The sequence below is a fragment of the Hyperoodon ampullatus genome, assembly GCF_949752795.1.
Source record: "Hyperoodon ampullatus genome assembly, chromosome: 6".
Lineage (NCBI taxonomy): Eukaryota > Metazoa > Chordata > Mammalia > Artiodactyla > Ziphiidae > Hyperoodon > Hyperoodon ampullatus.
In genome coordinates this window covers 46,554,439-46,568,478 of record NC_136919.1, presented here as the reverse complement: position 1 = coordinate 46,568,478, position 14,040 = coordinate 46,554,439, and the positions used below count along the sequence as shown (strand labels likewise).

General features: G+C 41.0%; 1 protein-coding gene across 1 annotated transcript; it reads left to right on the top strand.

Annotated features, from left to right (window-relative positions):
* The first annotated feature begins 1,484 nt into the window (after positions 1-1,484).
* On the top strand, positions 1,485-12,553 carry DNAJA1 (DnaJ heat shock protein family (Hsp40) member A1). The gene is made up of 9 exons (XM_079707146.1): positions 1,485-1,580; positions 2,680-2,821; positions 2,974-3,151; positions 5,325-5,429; positions 6,466-6,693; positions 9,367-9,481; positions 10,787-10,902; positions 11,205-11,305; positions 12,048-12,553. Exons 2-9 carry the CDS (start codon positions 2,690-2,692, stop codon positions 12,264-12,266), a joined length of 1,194 nt encoding a protein of 397 aa, XP_079563272.1. The 5' UTR covers positions 1,485-1,580; positions 2,680-2,689; the 3' UTR covers positions 12,267-12,553.
* The last annotated feature ends 1,487 nt before the right edge of the window (positions 12,554-14,040 follow it).

Here is a 14,040-nt window from a genome sequence, read left to right as displayed (position 1 = left end):
AGCAACGAAGACCCGACGCAGCAAAAATACATAAAATTTAAAAAAAAACAAAAAGAAACGTTAGGTGTTTCTCAGCCGTACCACAAGCACAAACAGGTGAAAAAGTGCATTTGGGAAAATGCAGAAAGCTACAATTTAAAGAGATAAGGCTGAACTGATAAGTATGGGATGCCTCCAGGGTAAAGTTCAAAATTCTTAGTTTAGTAACATACACCAACAGGTGTTTGCCAACTAGCTCTGAAGCCTCACCTTCCGTCACTCCAGCTCTCAGCTCTGGCTATATTCAAGTACCTGCAATTTCCTAAAAACATCATATTCTTTCACACCTTAATCATAGCCTTCCCTTGCACTTTGTCCTTGCTGGGAATACTCTTCTTTCTTCACAACTCAGCTCAACTGCCACTTTCCCAGAGAAGCTTTCCCTGTTCCATCAGATTAACAGGATTCCCCTACAGTTCTCTGAATTGCCTGTCTCCCTACTAAAGTCTGAGTGAACCAGGATTTTCCAGCGTTGCATCTCCATCTTCCTTGGTGCTAAGTCCTCCTGTGTTTGTTTTGTTATTGAATAAGGAAGACAGACCCCATCTTCCATTATGTCCCGAACTCAACATCTGAAAGCCTGAAGGACTCATTCTGCAGACTCTAGATCCAGATTCATAGACTAGTAGGACTTAAACGTTAGGTCAAATAATTAAAACTATTTGCCAGTTAGCCACTCCTGGTGTTACTGTGTCCCCCGCTAGCCAAACCCGGTGAACGCCTGGCCAGAGAGACTACAAGGCCCACGGTTTGCACCAAGGTAATGCAAACGCTTCCCCATTGAGCGCCGCCTGAGCCCGACGTATGGCAAGGCCCAAAGCAAATAACGTGTATATACGGGTCTGGACTTGAACTAAGAGCTCTTCCAACTTCGCAGTTTGGTGAATTACGAGGCCTTGGACTGCGTGGGTGATTGCTCTGGGGCCCAGGCCCGTCTTGCTCAGCATTTCGTGCTCGGCAGCTTCCCAGAATCTCAAGACTAAAAAACTAAGCCGGTTAGAGACGCCGAAAGAGGTGAACGAGGCGCTAGCGGGGAAGAGGTGCGGCAAAAGGCTTTGTTCTGAGAGGTTCCCGTTCAGCGCACAGCCCCTGTCCGGGGCCCAGTTCCCGAGTCTTCCGCGCTCCCGCAAGCGGCGGCGGCCCCACAGATTTTGGAATCCCTTGCTGACCCAAAATTGCAGCGCTCTTAGGTAATCCCCGTTCCCGCTCGAGACTTCTGCACTCTCTCACTCACTGGCTGGATGAAAGGGCTCCAGAAAGTTCCACAAACGCCAGAGACCCAAGCTTGCGCACAGCCCCTCCCAGCCCGAACGCCCCCGCGCCGTTGCCCAGGCAACCGCGGGGCGGTGGCAGCGGCGGGAAGGGCGGGACTTCCGGCGGGTGACGCGCCTCCGCTCGGCTATAAAAGACAACGGCTGCGGCGCTCCAGGCGGAACTTTCCAGAACGCTCGGGGAAACGGCTGAGGAGTGGCGGTTGCCCGAGCTGCGCACGGCAACGCGCTCCTTTCCGCTCCCCCACACCGGCATCGGCCCTCTCACCGGTGAGCTTCAGCCTTCGGGCTTCACCTCGTCCCAAGGCTGGCGCCGTTGGCTGCGCCGGGAAGCCGGATGGAGCCGCGGTCGGGAGGCGGTTGGCTCCTCGTGGGCGGGAGGGTTGTCGATTCCTGTACCCACGATTCTCCTTCTGGAGGGCTGGTGGGGGTACCCCGGCACCCCTCGCCGGCGTGCAGCGAGTGGGCCCGAGACCCTTCCTGGAGCTTTCTCCACGCCCTATCTATCTAGCCAGGGGTCTCCAAGGACCTTCCGCCTCCGTCTTTCCCTCCGCCCGCGCTCGCTGGCTGGCGGGCGGGCTGGGGTGGGGGGTGGGGGGGCGACCCTGTGCGCACGCGCAGAAGGAGCTAGGGGGCGAGGGGCTGCGGGAGGAGCCGGGCGGAGGCTGCGGCGTTCGCTTCTCGGGTCTCCTCCTTCGCTTTGTTGAGTGCTGGCCGCCTCCCACCCCTTTCATCCTGGGTGGGAGGGGAAAGGAAGGAACCCCTAACGGTCGGCATTGAGTGCAGGGGAAAACCTAACAACGTGTAAACTACGCTGGCTTGTGGGGGCGAAGGAGGTTCGGCGGTCGAAGCAGAGGAGCTGTACGTCCTGTGACTGAGAAACAGCCTCAGGATTGAGGGGGAGGGGAGCTTGCTTTCTGGAGCTGGTGTTCTTAGTTTCATAAAACACTGCCTCCCCGCCTTGTGCCTAGATGTCTTTTCTAGGAAGTGTATGATTTATCAGATTTACCAAGAATAATGACAGTGGATTGAACCTCTTAGTGCTCCTCTTCTTTACTGCCCTCTGTCGCTGGTTGGGAAGGGAAACAGGAAAAATCCAGACAATAGTCGCGTTATTATGGGAGCTTTCAGGTGGGAGAGTGGGAACCAGCTGCTATAGGAGGCTTTTGAATTATCCCCTGATAATTATTAACTTATAGTCTTAGAATTTATGGCTGAATTACCAAAGGAATTGTTACCTTCTCTGTGAAATTTAGGGAAGGTGGTGTTCTTACAATCAGGTTTCTCAGAGAACAGATTTCTATGCCTAAATTTTATTAATTAAAACTACCAGTTGAAAGTTGGCTAAAATTGAACTTTCTTATTTTAGGCTGTAGGAAATGGTGAAAGAAACCACTTATTATGATGTTTTGGGGGTCAAACCCAATGCCACCCAAGAAGAATTGAAAAAGGCTTACAGGAAACTGGCCTTGAAGTACCACCCTGATAAGAATCCAAATGAAGGAGAGAAGGCAAGTAGTACACTCATAACATAGCTGAATAGTTCTTGCCAGGTGTACGGTATTTCCATTACAACATGAAATTGAGTATGTGTAATGTAGTGGCTGTGCTTTGTAACAGTTGAGTTTTTTGAGTGAAATTTATCCCCCCTTTTCTGAAACAGTTTAAACAGATTTCTCAAGCTTACGAAGTGCTCTCTGATGCAAAGAAAAGGGAATTATATGACAAAGGAGGAGAGCAGGCAATTAAAGAAGGTGGAGCAGGTGGCGGTTTTGGCTCCCCCATGGACATCTTCGATATGTTTTTTGGAGGAGGAGGCAGGATGCAGAGAGAAAGGAGAGGTAAGAATGACAGTTCACATGTGGCAAATTAAAATTAGCCGTTGGTCAAAGTAAATTCTTAAGAATGCTTGTTTACTTGTTAGCATAATGTTGTAAACTGATTTATGCTAAGAGTTTTTAAGAATGAGATTTGATGAGACTAAAAATAGCTAAGCCAACCGAGTGCTAACAAGTGAGTGCTTCTAAAGCTCTTGGGATACATAGGATTTCTGTGATGTTATCAAGCATTAAAGGAATGAAGTATAGGAGCATAATTTTCAAAACCCTTTTCACAGATTTTATTTTATTCTCAATCCGCACACCCCCACCCCTCAGCCTCAATGGGAGGTACAGTGGCCTTACACAGTCGAAAGTGAATTACAGTTCAGAATGGTAAATTTTTGTCAAGGTCATATATAGCTATGCATCAGAGTCTTGATTGGAACACAGGTTCATTGCTTCCAAATAGCATGCTATCTGTTTAAGCTTGCTTCAGTTTTATTATATCAAAATATGTGCCATTAACATTTCATAGAAATGTGGTTTCTGGGCTGTGGAAATACTGCTTGTAGAAGTACAGTGTTCTGGTCAGAGTTAATCTTACTTTGTTCCCAGTGTAGTTCATACAAACAAGGACTAATGGGTAGAGCCCATTCTAGAAGGAATGAGCAAACCACTAAATTTTCTCTGAGCTTTTTTGGATTCAGAAGGACTGGAAATCATTTATTCAGATTTTCTTAAAAGGAGAGGGGTGTATTTTATTTATTTTTATGAAATTTAGCTTAAAACAATTTTCAGTCAAGGTCAGTTTGGCAAACTCTACTGTGTGGCTTAGATCAATGCAGGGTCATTTTTTTAGTGTGATATTGGAAAATATTTGCTTAAACTTAAGCTTTATTTCTTCCCTATACTGTAAACTCTATAAGGCTAAAGTAAGAAGGGCAGTTTTCAACGTGCCAGAACCAATTACATGGAACGGTATTTGTGATGCAGAACAGAAAAGTGGATCTAGGAACAGGTTATAGTTGATGGCACTTCACTCTTGATTGGTAACTAAAAATGTTCATTAGACATGTTCTGCAGATAGGAAGTTCAAGAGCTTTCACTTAAGCATAATAAGGCAGTATTTCATGGTAAATAAAGTCCTTCTGGGAGAATCACTAGCTAGGAACTTACTACGTATGGGCAGGTGACTACATTTCTGTAACCTCTGTTCTTAGATGATCTCCACCTTCTACTTCCCATTCCTAGATGAGATATGTCGCTCTTTTGTAGCCACTGGCCACATCAAATTTAGATCACTGCAAAGAAAAATAAAAATTTAGTTACTTAGTCTGCAGTAGCCATAATTATATGCTCGATAGCCATGTGTGACTGCTGGCTCTTGTGTTAGCTAGCACAAGATACAAAACATCTCCATCACTGCAGAAAGTTCTATTGGACAGCACTATGGTAAAGGATGAGAAATCTAGCCTTTTTTGGGGGGAGGCTGTGTTGGATTTGTTGCTGTGCACGCGGGCTTTCTCTAGTTGCAGTGAGCAGGGGCTACTCATCGTTCTGGTGTGCGGCCTTCTCATTGTGGTGGCTTCTCTTGTGGTGGTGTGCGGCCTCAGTAGTTGTGGCCCACGGGCTTAGTCGCTCCACGGCATGTGGGATCTTCCTGGGCCAGGGCTCGAACCTGTGTCCCCTGCATTAGTGGACGGATTCTTAACCACTGTGCCACCAGGGAAGCCCGAGAAATCTAGCCTTTAAACAGTTAGTGCTGAATAAATATGTCAGCTTCCGTGGGCAAACTTGATTAGTTTTTGGAATTTAGTGTGCTGAAGAATTTTTGGATGATGTAATTGGTCATGTTACTCAATATAATAAGTGAACAATTCAAAGAATATATTAGGACAGAAAAGCAGTTTGGGTTAATTTACTGTGAAATGTGTCTGTTTAAATAACGTGAGCTTTCTCAAGTGATTTTTGCAGTTAACATTTTTGATTGCCGTAAAATGTAGGATGGCCGTAACTACGTCCTTATACAAATTGCTTAATCTCACTGGATGTTTCTTATTTGAAATTACACCACAGTTAGAGGATTATGTGTGTACCCTTGTAGGGCTCATCTTTCATTACCCTTTACCGTTTTTATAGTACAGAACACAAGATTCAGCATCTTAGATTTTTAATGTGCAATGTTTTGTTCTAGGTAAAAATGTTGTGCATCAACTCACAGTAACCTTAGAAGATTTATATAATGGTGCAACAAGAAAACTAGCTCTGCAAAAGAATGTGATTTGTGACAAATGTGAAGGTATGTCTTAACATTCATAATATAATCGAAAATGGAACTGAAGCCATTCTGGATATATAAAACTGACATATTGCACTACCTAATTCTGAAGAGTGCCAGTACGAAAACCACCTGAATCCACCTCCTAGAGAAATATTAGCAAATTATCAGCACTTTTATATGTGTATTTTGAATGCAAGTGGGACTGATCTAATTTGGTGCCTGTTTTTCTCAACACTGTTCAGAGATGAGTCTTTCCTATCCTCTCTAGAACTTCAGAGGCATTCCAATGGCTTCATAATCTGTAATATGATTTGACAGTATCCTCTTTTGGGCTATCAGCTGTCAGATTATTGGCTATGAACCTCTAAGGTGTTTTTTTAATAAATACAAGTTATTTGTTGGAAATATGGTATTTTCTAAAGAGAATGAACTCCAAAATGTTCTCATCTCACAGTTAAAGTAGCCTTTTAAGAATTGTGCTTTGGGGGCTTCCCTGGTGGCACAGTGGTTAAGAATCCGCCTGCCAATGCAGGGGACACGGGTTCGAGCCCTGGTCCGGGAAGCTCCCACGTGCCACGGAGCAGCTAAGCCCGTGTACCACAACTACTGAGCCTGCGCTCTAGAGCCCGTGAGCCACAACTGCTGAGCCCACGAGCCGCAACTACTGAAGCCCACGCGCCTAGAGCCTGTGCTCCGCAACAAGAGAAGCCACCACAATGAGGAGCCCGCGCCCCGTGACGAAGACCCAACGCAGCCATGAATGAATGAGTGAATGAATGAATGAACGAACTGTGCTTTGGGAGCACATGTTTAAAATCCAGAATTCTGAAATGGCTCCTTGGGAAAATAGCAGTCAAGATGTTTATAGATAACTGAAGCTGATTGTGGCGATATTTTATCAAATAAAAAGGCTGAATTGTAGATTCTTACAGCGGCATTCCATCAGACCTTGAAAATATTAATGAAGTGGAGTGTTTAGGAACTGTCTCATTAAAAACATTCGTCACCATGTCCAGTACTAAATTCAAACATAATTTCTTTTTGAACTATTTAGGCCGAGGTGGTAAGAAAGGAGCAGTAGAGTGCTGTCCCAATTGCCGAGGTACTGGAATGCAAATAAGAATTCATCAGATAGGACCTGGAATGGTTCAGCAAATTCAGTCTGTCTGCATGGAGTGCCAGGGCCATGGGGAGCGGATCAGTCCTAAAGATAGATGTAAAAGCTGCAATGGAAGGAAGATAGTTCGAGAGAAGAAAATTCTAGAAGTTCATATTGACAAAGGTGAGTTCTGAGCCACTTTCTATTTTCAATTCTTGAGTGCTGTTGCAAATTATATTAACGTTACATTTTATAGTGGTTTAAAACTACTGTTGGAGTAAGGAATAGGTATATTTTGATTTATTAACTTATTTGTAAGAACTTAGACTATGAGACTGTGAATGTTACTTTCTAATGGTTTTTACAGATTATGTAAACATACTTCAGTTTCTGTCTCTTGGGTTATAACTTAAAATTTTCTTTAAATATTATTAGGATTTACTTTATTTTGCCAATTCCTTAATTTTGTCAGTTTATTTAAAAATGCTTTAAAATGTATTACAGCAGTACAAACTCATTGTAGAAATTTTAGAAATGTGTATAGCCCCAGAATAAATGGTGCTTCTTACTCTGAAATAATCAGTATGGCTGGCTCTTTCAGACTTTGCTCTTTTAAAATGAAACTATTATTAGAAAATATACATCTACATTAACTTAAGCTCCTGAAATAGTATTCACCCATGTGAATCATGGTACCTCCCCTCCCTCCATTTTTTCCCCTTAATTGGTCCCTGTTTAGTAGGGTTTGAATTTCTCTCTGGTAAGATTTCCCCCTTGCTACCAACAGTATGTACTCAGGAGGGCATTAGTAGTAAGTGAAGCCATTTATGAATGCTGCACTTGCCCGTTTTTTTGGCCACACTGCAGCCTATGGGATCTTAGTTCCCCAACCAGGGATTGAACCTGTGCCCCATGCAATGGAAGCGTGGTGCATTAACCACTGGACCTCCAGGGAAGTCCCTGCCCATACTCTTAACATTAATGGAACAACCAGCAAAACTTAGCTGAGTTTAATTGCTTCACTAGTGTAGTGAGACAGTTACTTTGCCTTGTGAATGATTAAAGACAGATTGTTGGGCTTCCCTGGTGGCACAGTGGTTAAGAATCAGCCTGCCAATGCAGGGGGCACAGGTTTGAGCCCTGGTCCTGGAAGATCCCACATGCCGCGGAGCAGCTAAGCCCGTGCGCCACAACTACTGAGACTGCGCTCTACAGCCTTCGAGCCACAACTACTGAAGCCCAATTGCCTTGAGCCCGTGCTCCGCAACAAGAGAAGCCACAGCAATGAGAGGCCCGTGCGCCACAACTAGAGAAAACCTGCGCACAGTAATGAAGACCCAATGCAGCCAAAAATAAATAAAATAAATAAATTTTTTTAAAATGTTTACTTTTGTCAGTGTGTAATACTGATATTTTGGTTTAAGTCCTTCTCTTTTTAGAGGTATATATTGAAGTATTTGGGTTAATTGGTATGTCTGGATTTTAATTGAAATATATGCAGGGAATGTGGATGGAGGTGTGTAATAACATGAAAATAGTAGTCATGAGCTGGTAATTACTGGATCTATATTGATGGATATATAGGGACTTCTTGTACTGTTGGCTACTTTATGTAAGTTTAATACTTTCCACAATAGAAAGTGAAACAAAGTTGCTTTTGTTGGGTGACCTCAGTGATCATTGGTTCAGGAAATCTGGCACTACTGCTGTAGAGAAATCATCTGCAAACACATGAGTTCTGTTTAAAGAGGTGTTAGTTGGCTTAAGTAATCCCTTACTGAACTAAGGTGCATGGGCCAGAGGGAAGAAATCTCAGTAAATGTGTTGGCCTTTAAGAAGCGTTTGCCTGTTGGATGGACTTCCCTGGTGGCGCAGTGGTTAAGAATCCGCCTGCCAATGCAGGGGACACGGATTCAAGCCCTGGTCCGGGAAGATCCCACATGCCGCGGAGTAACTAGGCCCATGTACCACAACTGCTGAGCCTGCACTCTAGAGCCCACGAGCCACAACTACTGAGCCTGCATGCTGCAACTACTGAAGCCCGCGCACCTAGAGCCCGTGCTCCGCAACAAGAGAAGCCTGCACACCGCAACAAAGAGTGGCCCCTGCTTATCACAGCTAGAGAAAGCCCGCGCAGCAACAAAGACCCAAAGCAGCCAAAAATAAAATTAATTTTTTTAAGCATTTGCCTATTGGGAAAACTTCTTTATTTTTGACACTAATAACCACGTGGTCTGAAAGTACCCAACCGTAATTATCCTCTTTTAAAAAAAAAAAAAAGGACTAAAATCATTCACTATAAATATTACATATTTTTTTAATTTTTAGATTTTATATTACTGCTAATACAATAGAAGGAAGAATGTCTGACTTATGCTTCTGTTAGATTTAATAGAAATGATTTGACTTAAGTTTTTTTAAAGTGATGAAATAGTTAAAAACATTTATGGTTATAATGTTTGGCAGTCACTGATTTGGTGCCAGCATAGACCTTTTTCTTTAGTCCTCACAAGAGCCCTGGTGGAGGACATAGGTCTCTGTGGGAAAGTTGATACTTAGGAAGGTTATGCAATTTGCCTCCCCAGGGTAATCTGGCCTAGTAGTAAATAGCAGCTCTGAGATTCGAAGCCTGACTTGTTTGCCTCTAGAATTTGTGTTCTCCACTATGATAGCTTTCTTCAGTAAGAAATTGGACTGATCTATTAAGCGTGTGGGCGTTTTTGGTAAATTCTGTAAAACTTCAGCATCCGCAAAGACTTGAACATTTTTTTCATGCACAAACGTGCATTTGTGTTTCAGTAGAGATTCTGACCTTACTTAGATGTTAAGAGTGTAAAATTAGCCTTTTGTTTTTAGGCATGAAAGATGGCCAGAAGATAACATTCCATGGTGAAGGAGACCAAGAACCAGGACTGGAGCCAGGAGATATTATCATCGTTTTAGATCAGAAGGACCATGCTGTTTTTACTCGGTAAAAACTTTTATCAAATACTCAAACCGACATCTTGCATATTTGGGTTTGTTTTTTTTTTCCTCAAATATAAATGAGCTTTTTCATTACTTTTGGAATACATTTCCTAGAAATAACCTAGAAAAGTTAGACTATATGTGTCTTTTATAAATGATTGTTAATCATTAATGTTTCAATCTTAGAAGAAGCTAAAGACAAAAATCTTTTTTTTTTTTTTTTTGGTCTAAATTTAGGTAAATTGTTGCCTAATTTGGATTTTGAAGGATATACTTCAGTTAGGAGATGTGTTGTATAAGTATAAATACAGTAGGGGAAACATCTCTAGATAAAACTTGGCCCCCAATTTTTTTTTATAAGCAGTTAGTTTTGAAATAAGTACCCTAAAGCTTTCACCAGTTTCTTCAATCCTGAGTTCATGGTAAATTGGGTTGCTTTTAATTTTAAATAAATGTCCAAAATCATCTGTGTAAGAAGCTGTAATATATTCATGTCTATTGTTAGGAAATAATTTTGTGTTTATGATAAATTTATAGTGATGCACAAGAAAGTTAACAGTGTTAAATAATGTATCAATGGCTAATTTTAAAACATTAGACTGGAGTAGGGTTCCAGTAAGTCTGTTGGGAATGACATCTGAAGGAACAGGTTTTAGATTAATAGTGTCTCAAGAATAATGGGAAATGCTATCGAGCTCAGAATTTTGATGCTATCATTTGAGGTGAATCCTCAACAGGAGTATTTCTGGAGAGTATTCTGCCTGATGAAAAGATTTCATTAATATGAATTGGAAAAGAAAGTAAGCATGAGGAGGAAGAAGTGGATTGTTATTAAATATAAAAAATAGTGTTCATACTGTGCAGGCACTATATTACTTAATTCATGTACATCAGTAAATTACTACCCCTTGAAATTGGCCATATACCTTTTATTTAATTTCATAGACCCTAACTTATCCAGGACCCAGCCTGAGGTTTGTTCCACTGCCTAGAGTGTGCGGAGGGATTCTGAAGCCTTGTCCAGGAAACTGCTGGCAGTTTCCATATGTTTGCTGTACCCAGTTCTCAGCTCTTAAGAATGCGGAAGAGGCCTTCCTCACCTTCTGAGATGGCCCACACTCTGTGGAGTACGTTTCTCTCTAAATAAATCCACTTCGTACCTGTCAAAAAGAAACAAAAAAGAATGGGGAAGAAAGGGCATCTTTTGAAAGATAGCATTTGTTTGTAAGAGAACAGAATTGCCTATCTTGGTAATTGTAATCATTGCTGGTTTGAAGATCTAAGTATATGCCGTATTTACATTGTACAGACGAGGAGAAGACCTTTTCATGTGTATGGACATACAGCTGGTTGAGGCATTGTGTGGCTTCCAAAAGCCAATATCTACTCTTGACAACCGAACCATAGTCATCACTTCTCATCCAGGTACAGTAACTAGATGAGCGTCTGTTTCTATTCTAGTGTTTTCATTGTCTGCTCGTAGCTAGTATAGCCACGGAGGAAAGTGGCATTTAAGTTGCTCGGTACATGTCTGTCCTTGAGCTGAGCTGAAATCGTGCATTGTTGGCTCTCTTGTAAGCCCCTAGAAAACCTATAAATGAAAGGTATCAGCATCGTTTCATATAAGTTTACCCCTATCAATGAGCTAGGACATTGCTCTGTTCTTTATTTTCCCTGCCTCGTAAAAGTGTGACTGTACTTAAGGAATTTGGCTTCAATGTTTTTAGGTCAGATTGTCAAGCATGGAGATATCAAGTGTGTGCTAAATGAAGGCATGCCAATTTACCGTAGACCATATGAAAAGGGGCGCCTAATCATTGAATTTAAGGTAAGCTATACAGTACTGTAGGAATGTTTGAGAATGATTAGTTTATTAAAATTCAGTAGCAGTTAGTTTCTGAATGGCCAGAAACCAAGTTTATATTCTCCCTTGTCTAGATCTAATGTTACTCTTGTTATGTTGAACATTTTTTGTTAACAAGTTGGTATTGGTTTGTTTGCATCATTATTGTCTATTTAAAGATGGGGGGGTGGCAAGTGGGTAATTTACTAATGAAAGGCTATAACTGGAATCTTAAAGTTCAACAGAAGCATGTTAGCTGGTGTGGATTTTTGGCAAAATACTGCAATGCTCTGGTTCTTAAAGTAACCCAACCATTTCCCTCAATCTTGAGTGGCCTCAGACCCACAAATTTAACATTTATTAAAAACATCTTTGGGTGGGACTATCTTTGAGTAACAATAGCTTTGTTTAAATTATCCATTAGAAGGAATGAGAATGTGTTTTAGGATGGGTTCTCCTATTAAAATGTATTTGCTGAATAGAAGTGATCATTACAGTGTAGTTTTATTAGGATCTTTTTTTTAAGGCCTTACCTTGAACTCTAGTTCAAAATAGTAGATGATATATGCCTTCTTAGAACATGTGTTCTAACCTGGGATTGGCAGATTTACCAAAAGATTGTGTGGTTTCATGTTTTTTTCCTGGGGAAAGTGGGTCAATGGTATTTGTCTAAGGAGCTAAGGATGACGTGTCATTTAAACTTAAAGTAGAAATTTCTTAATTATAGGTAAACTTTCCTGAGAATGGCTTTCTCTCCCCGGATAAACTCTCTTTGCTGGAAAAACTCCTACCTGAGAGGAAGGAAGTAGAAGAGACTGATGAAATGGACCAGGTAGAACTAGTGGACTTTGATCCAAATCAGGAAAGACGGCGCCATTACAATGGAGAAGCATATGAGGATGATGAACATCATCCTCGAGGTGGTGTTCAGTGTCAGACCTCCTAATGGGGCCAGTGAATAACACTCACTGCTGGCATTTTATTTGCAGTAGTGGGTGAGTGAAGGACTATAATCATAATATGCTCACTTCTTGCTATTGTTTGTTTTAATATTCAACTATAGCAGTGTTTTAAAAGTTAAATGAAGAATAAACTCGAATATAAAAGCTCTGACTTTGCCCTGTATGTATGATGACTTCAGTGTGCAAGATAAGTTTAATACTTGTAAAAACTACTTAAAAAAATTTCCCCTAGCATTTGTTAGGCCATACTTTGTAATTGATTTCAGCTATGTACATGGAATAGCTTAGACTGAAATGCCAGGTATATGTATTGGCTTCAGTGTATGACCCTTAATTGTTAAGCTATGAAGTTAAAACTGTATTTAACTGGCAGTCAGACAAAGAATTTGTAGAGAAGTGTTGGTCTGTATAGTGGTATTAAGTGGGATTCATTGTGATGCCTCTGCATTTATTCTATTGCCTCAACGGTTACTTGAAGATGGCATGCTATATAATTTAGCTTGTGGTATCAGTGATAGAAATGATACCTTTCTAAAGAAGGGGTTTATCATATAACATGCTGCTTCTTAAGGGCTTGCACTTGTAGAATTGCATTCCCTTCTGCTGTGCCATCTTTTTTTAATATATCTAGCTATTGGTCCTGGTTACTTTTTTTTTTCTTCCTTCTCTTTGGACCACAGTAAGCCTTAGAGTAGTCACTTCTGGAGCAGGGTAACTTAGAGGTTAGAGTGATGAGAAGTAATTTGCATGTATGAGTTAGGAAGGTGTTTTGCAGGTATGTTACAGACTTACTTTAAACCATTTAACTTATGCTCCAAAGTAACTGTAATTTAATGTTGGTAGAATAGCACATTATGAATAGCTTTAATTGTATGTTTAAAGTCATATGTTCACAAGCTTAAATCTGGATATCAGAATTTAAGCAATTCTTGAAATGTATGAATGTCTCCTTAATATACTGATTCAAAAGCATGTCCAATGTGTCACCACAGGCTTTTTTTTCCCAGGTTGAAGTATTGGCTTTTCACTAAGATACATAATTTTTCATTTAACTAAAGTGAGTAATACCAAAAAATACTATTTAACCATAGTTAAATGTTTAATATTAAACAAAGGTGGGGAATGAAAGTGGAGAGGTGAGTAATGAGCAAAAGAAGGGGGCTTTAAAATCTTTGCAAACGCTGAAGTGAGAATGTGAGAGCTTACTGTTGATTCTGCTCAGATTCTGTATCTCATTGTAATCAGGAGGCTTAAAACATTTCTAACCTGGAAGTAACCCACAGCTTAAGTTCCCCTCAGAACACTTGAGTTAGAAAGAAGAGACTGAAACTTGGTGTAAAGTGCATCATTTCCCAAACCTTCAGGTTTCTTGTCATAGTGACAGTTTTAATTGATAGCCTCTCCACATCATTCTTGGGTTCTTTTTTAATTTGTGGCCAGACAGCTACTCTCATTTGGATAGTGAAGCAGGTGTCCAGGAAAGGAAAACAAACCAAAATACTAAACATAATGGTTCAACACATTTTAGTTTTCACTGGATTTATATTGAGAGTCTAAATTCTACAATAAACTTATATTGTAACACATTTAAGAATACTTTCAGACATTTTAAAAATTAAAAAAATCCTTACTGAGGTTTTCAATATTATTAGTCATGAGGGAAATAAAATGAAAATCACAGTGAGATACAGAACTTCACACCTAGTAGTCCAAAATCTAATCCCAAATGGTGGAAACAAGTGAGAATATGGAGAAACT

What these genes read in the sequence shown, in the direction of transcription:
- DNAJA1 (XM_079707146.1), top strand. Translation starts at nt 2,690, where the DNA reads ATGGTGAAAGAAACCACTTATTATGATGTTTTGGGGGTCAAACCCAAT. An exon ending in AGAAGTTCATATTGACAAAG is followed by an intron (nt 6,694 to 9,366) that starts GTGAGTTCTGAG and finishes TTTTGTTTTTAG; the next exon opens with GCATGAAAGATGGCCAGAAG. An exon ending in AGTCATCACTTCTCATCCAG is followed by an intron (nt 10,903 to 11,204) that starts GTACAGTAACTA and finishes CAATGTTTTTAG; the next exon opens with GTCAGATTGTCAAGCATGGA.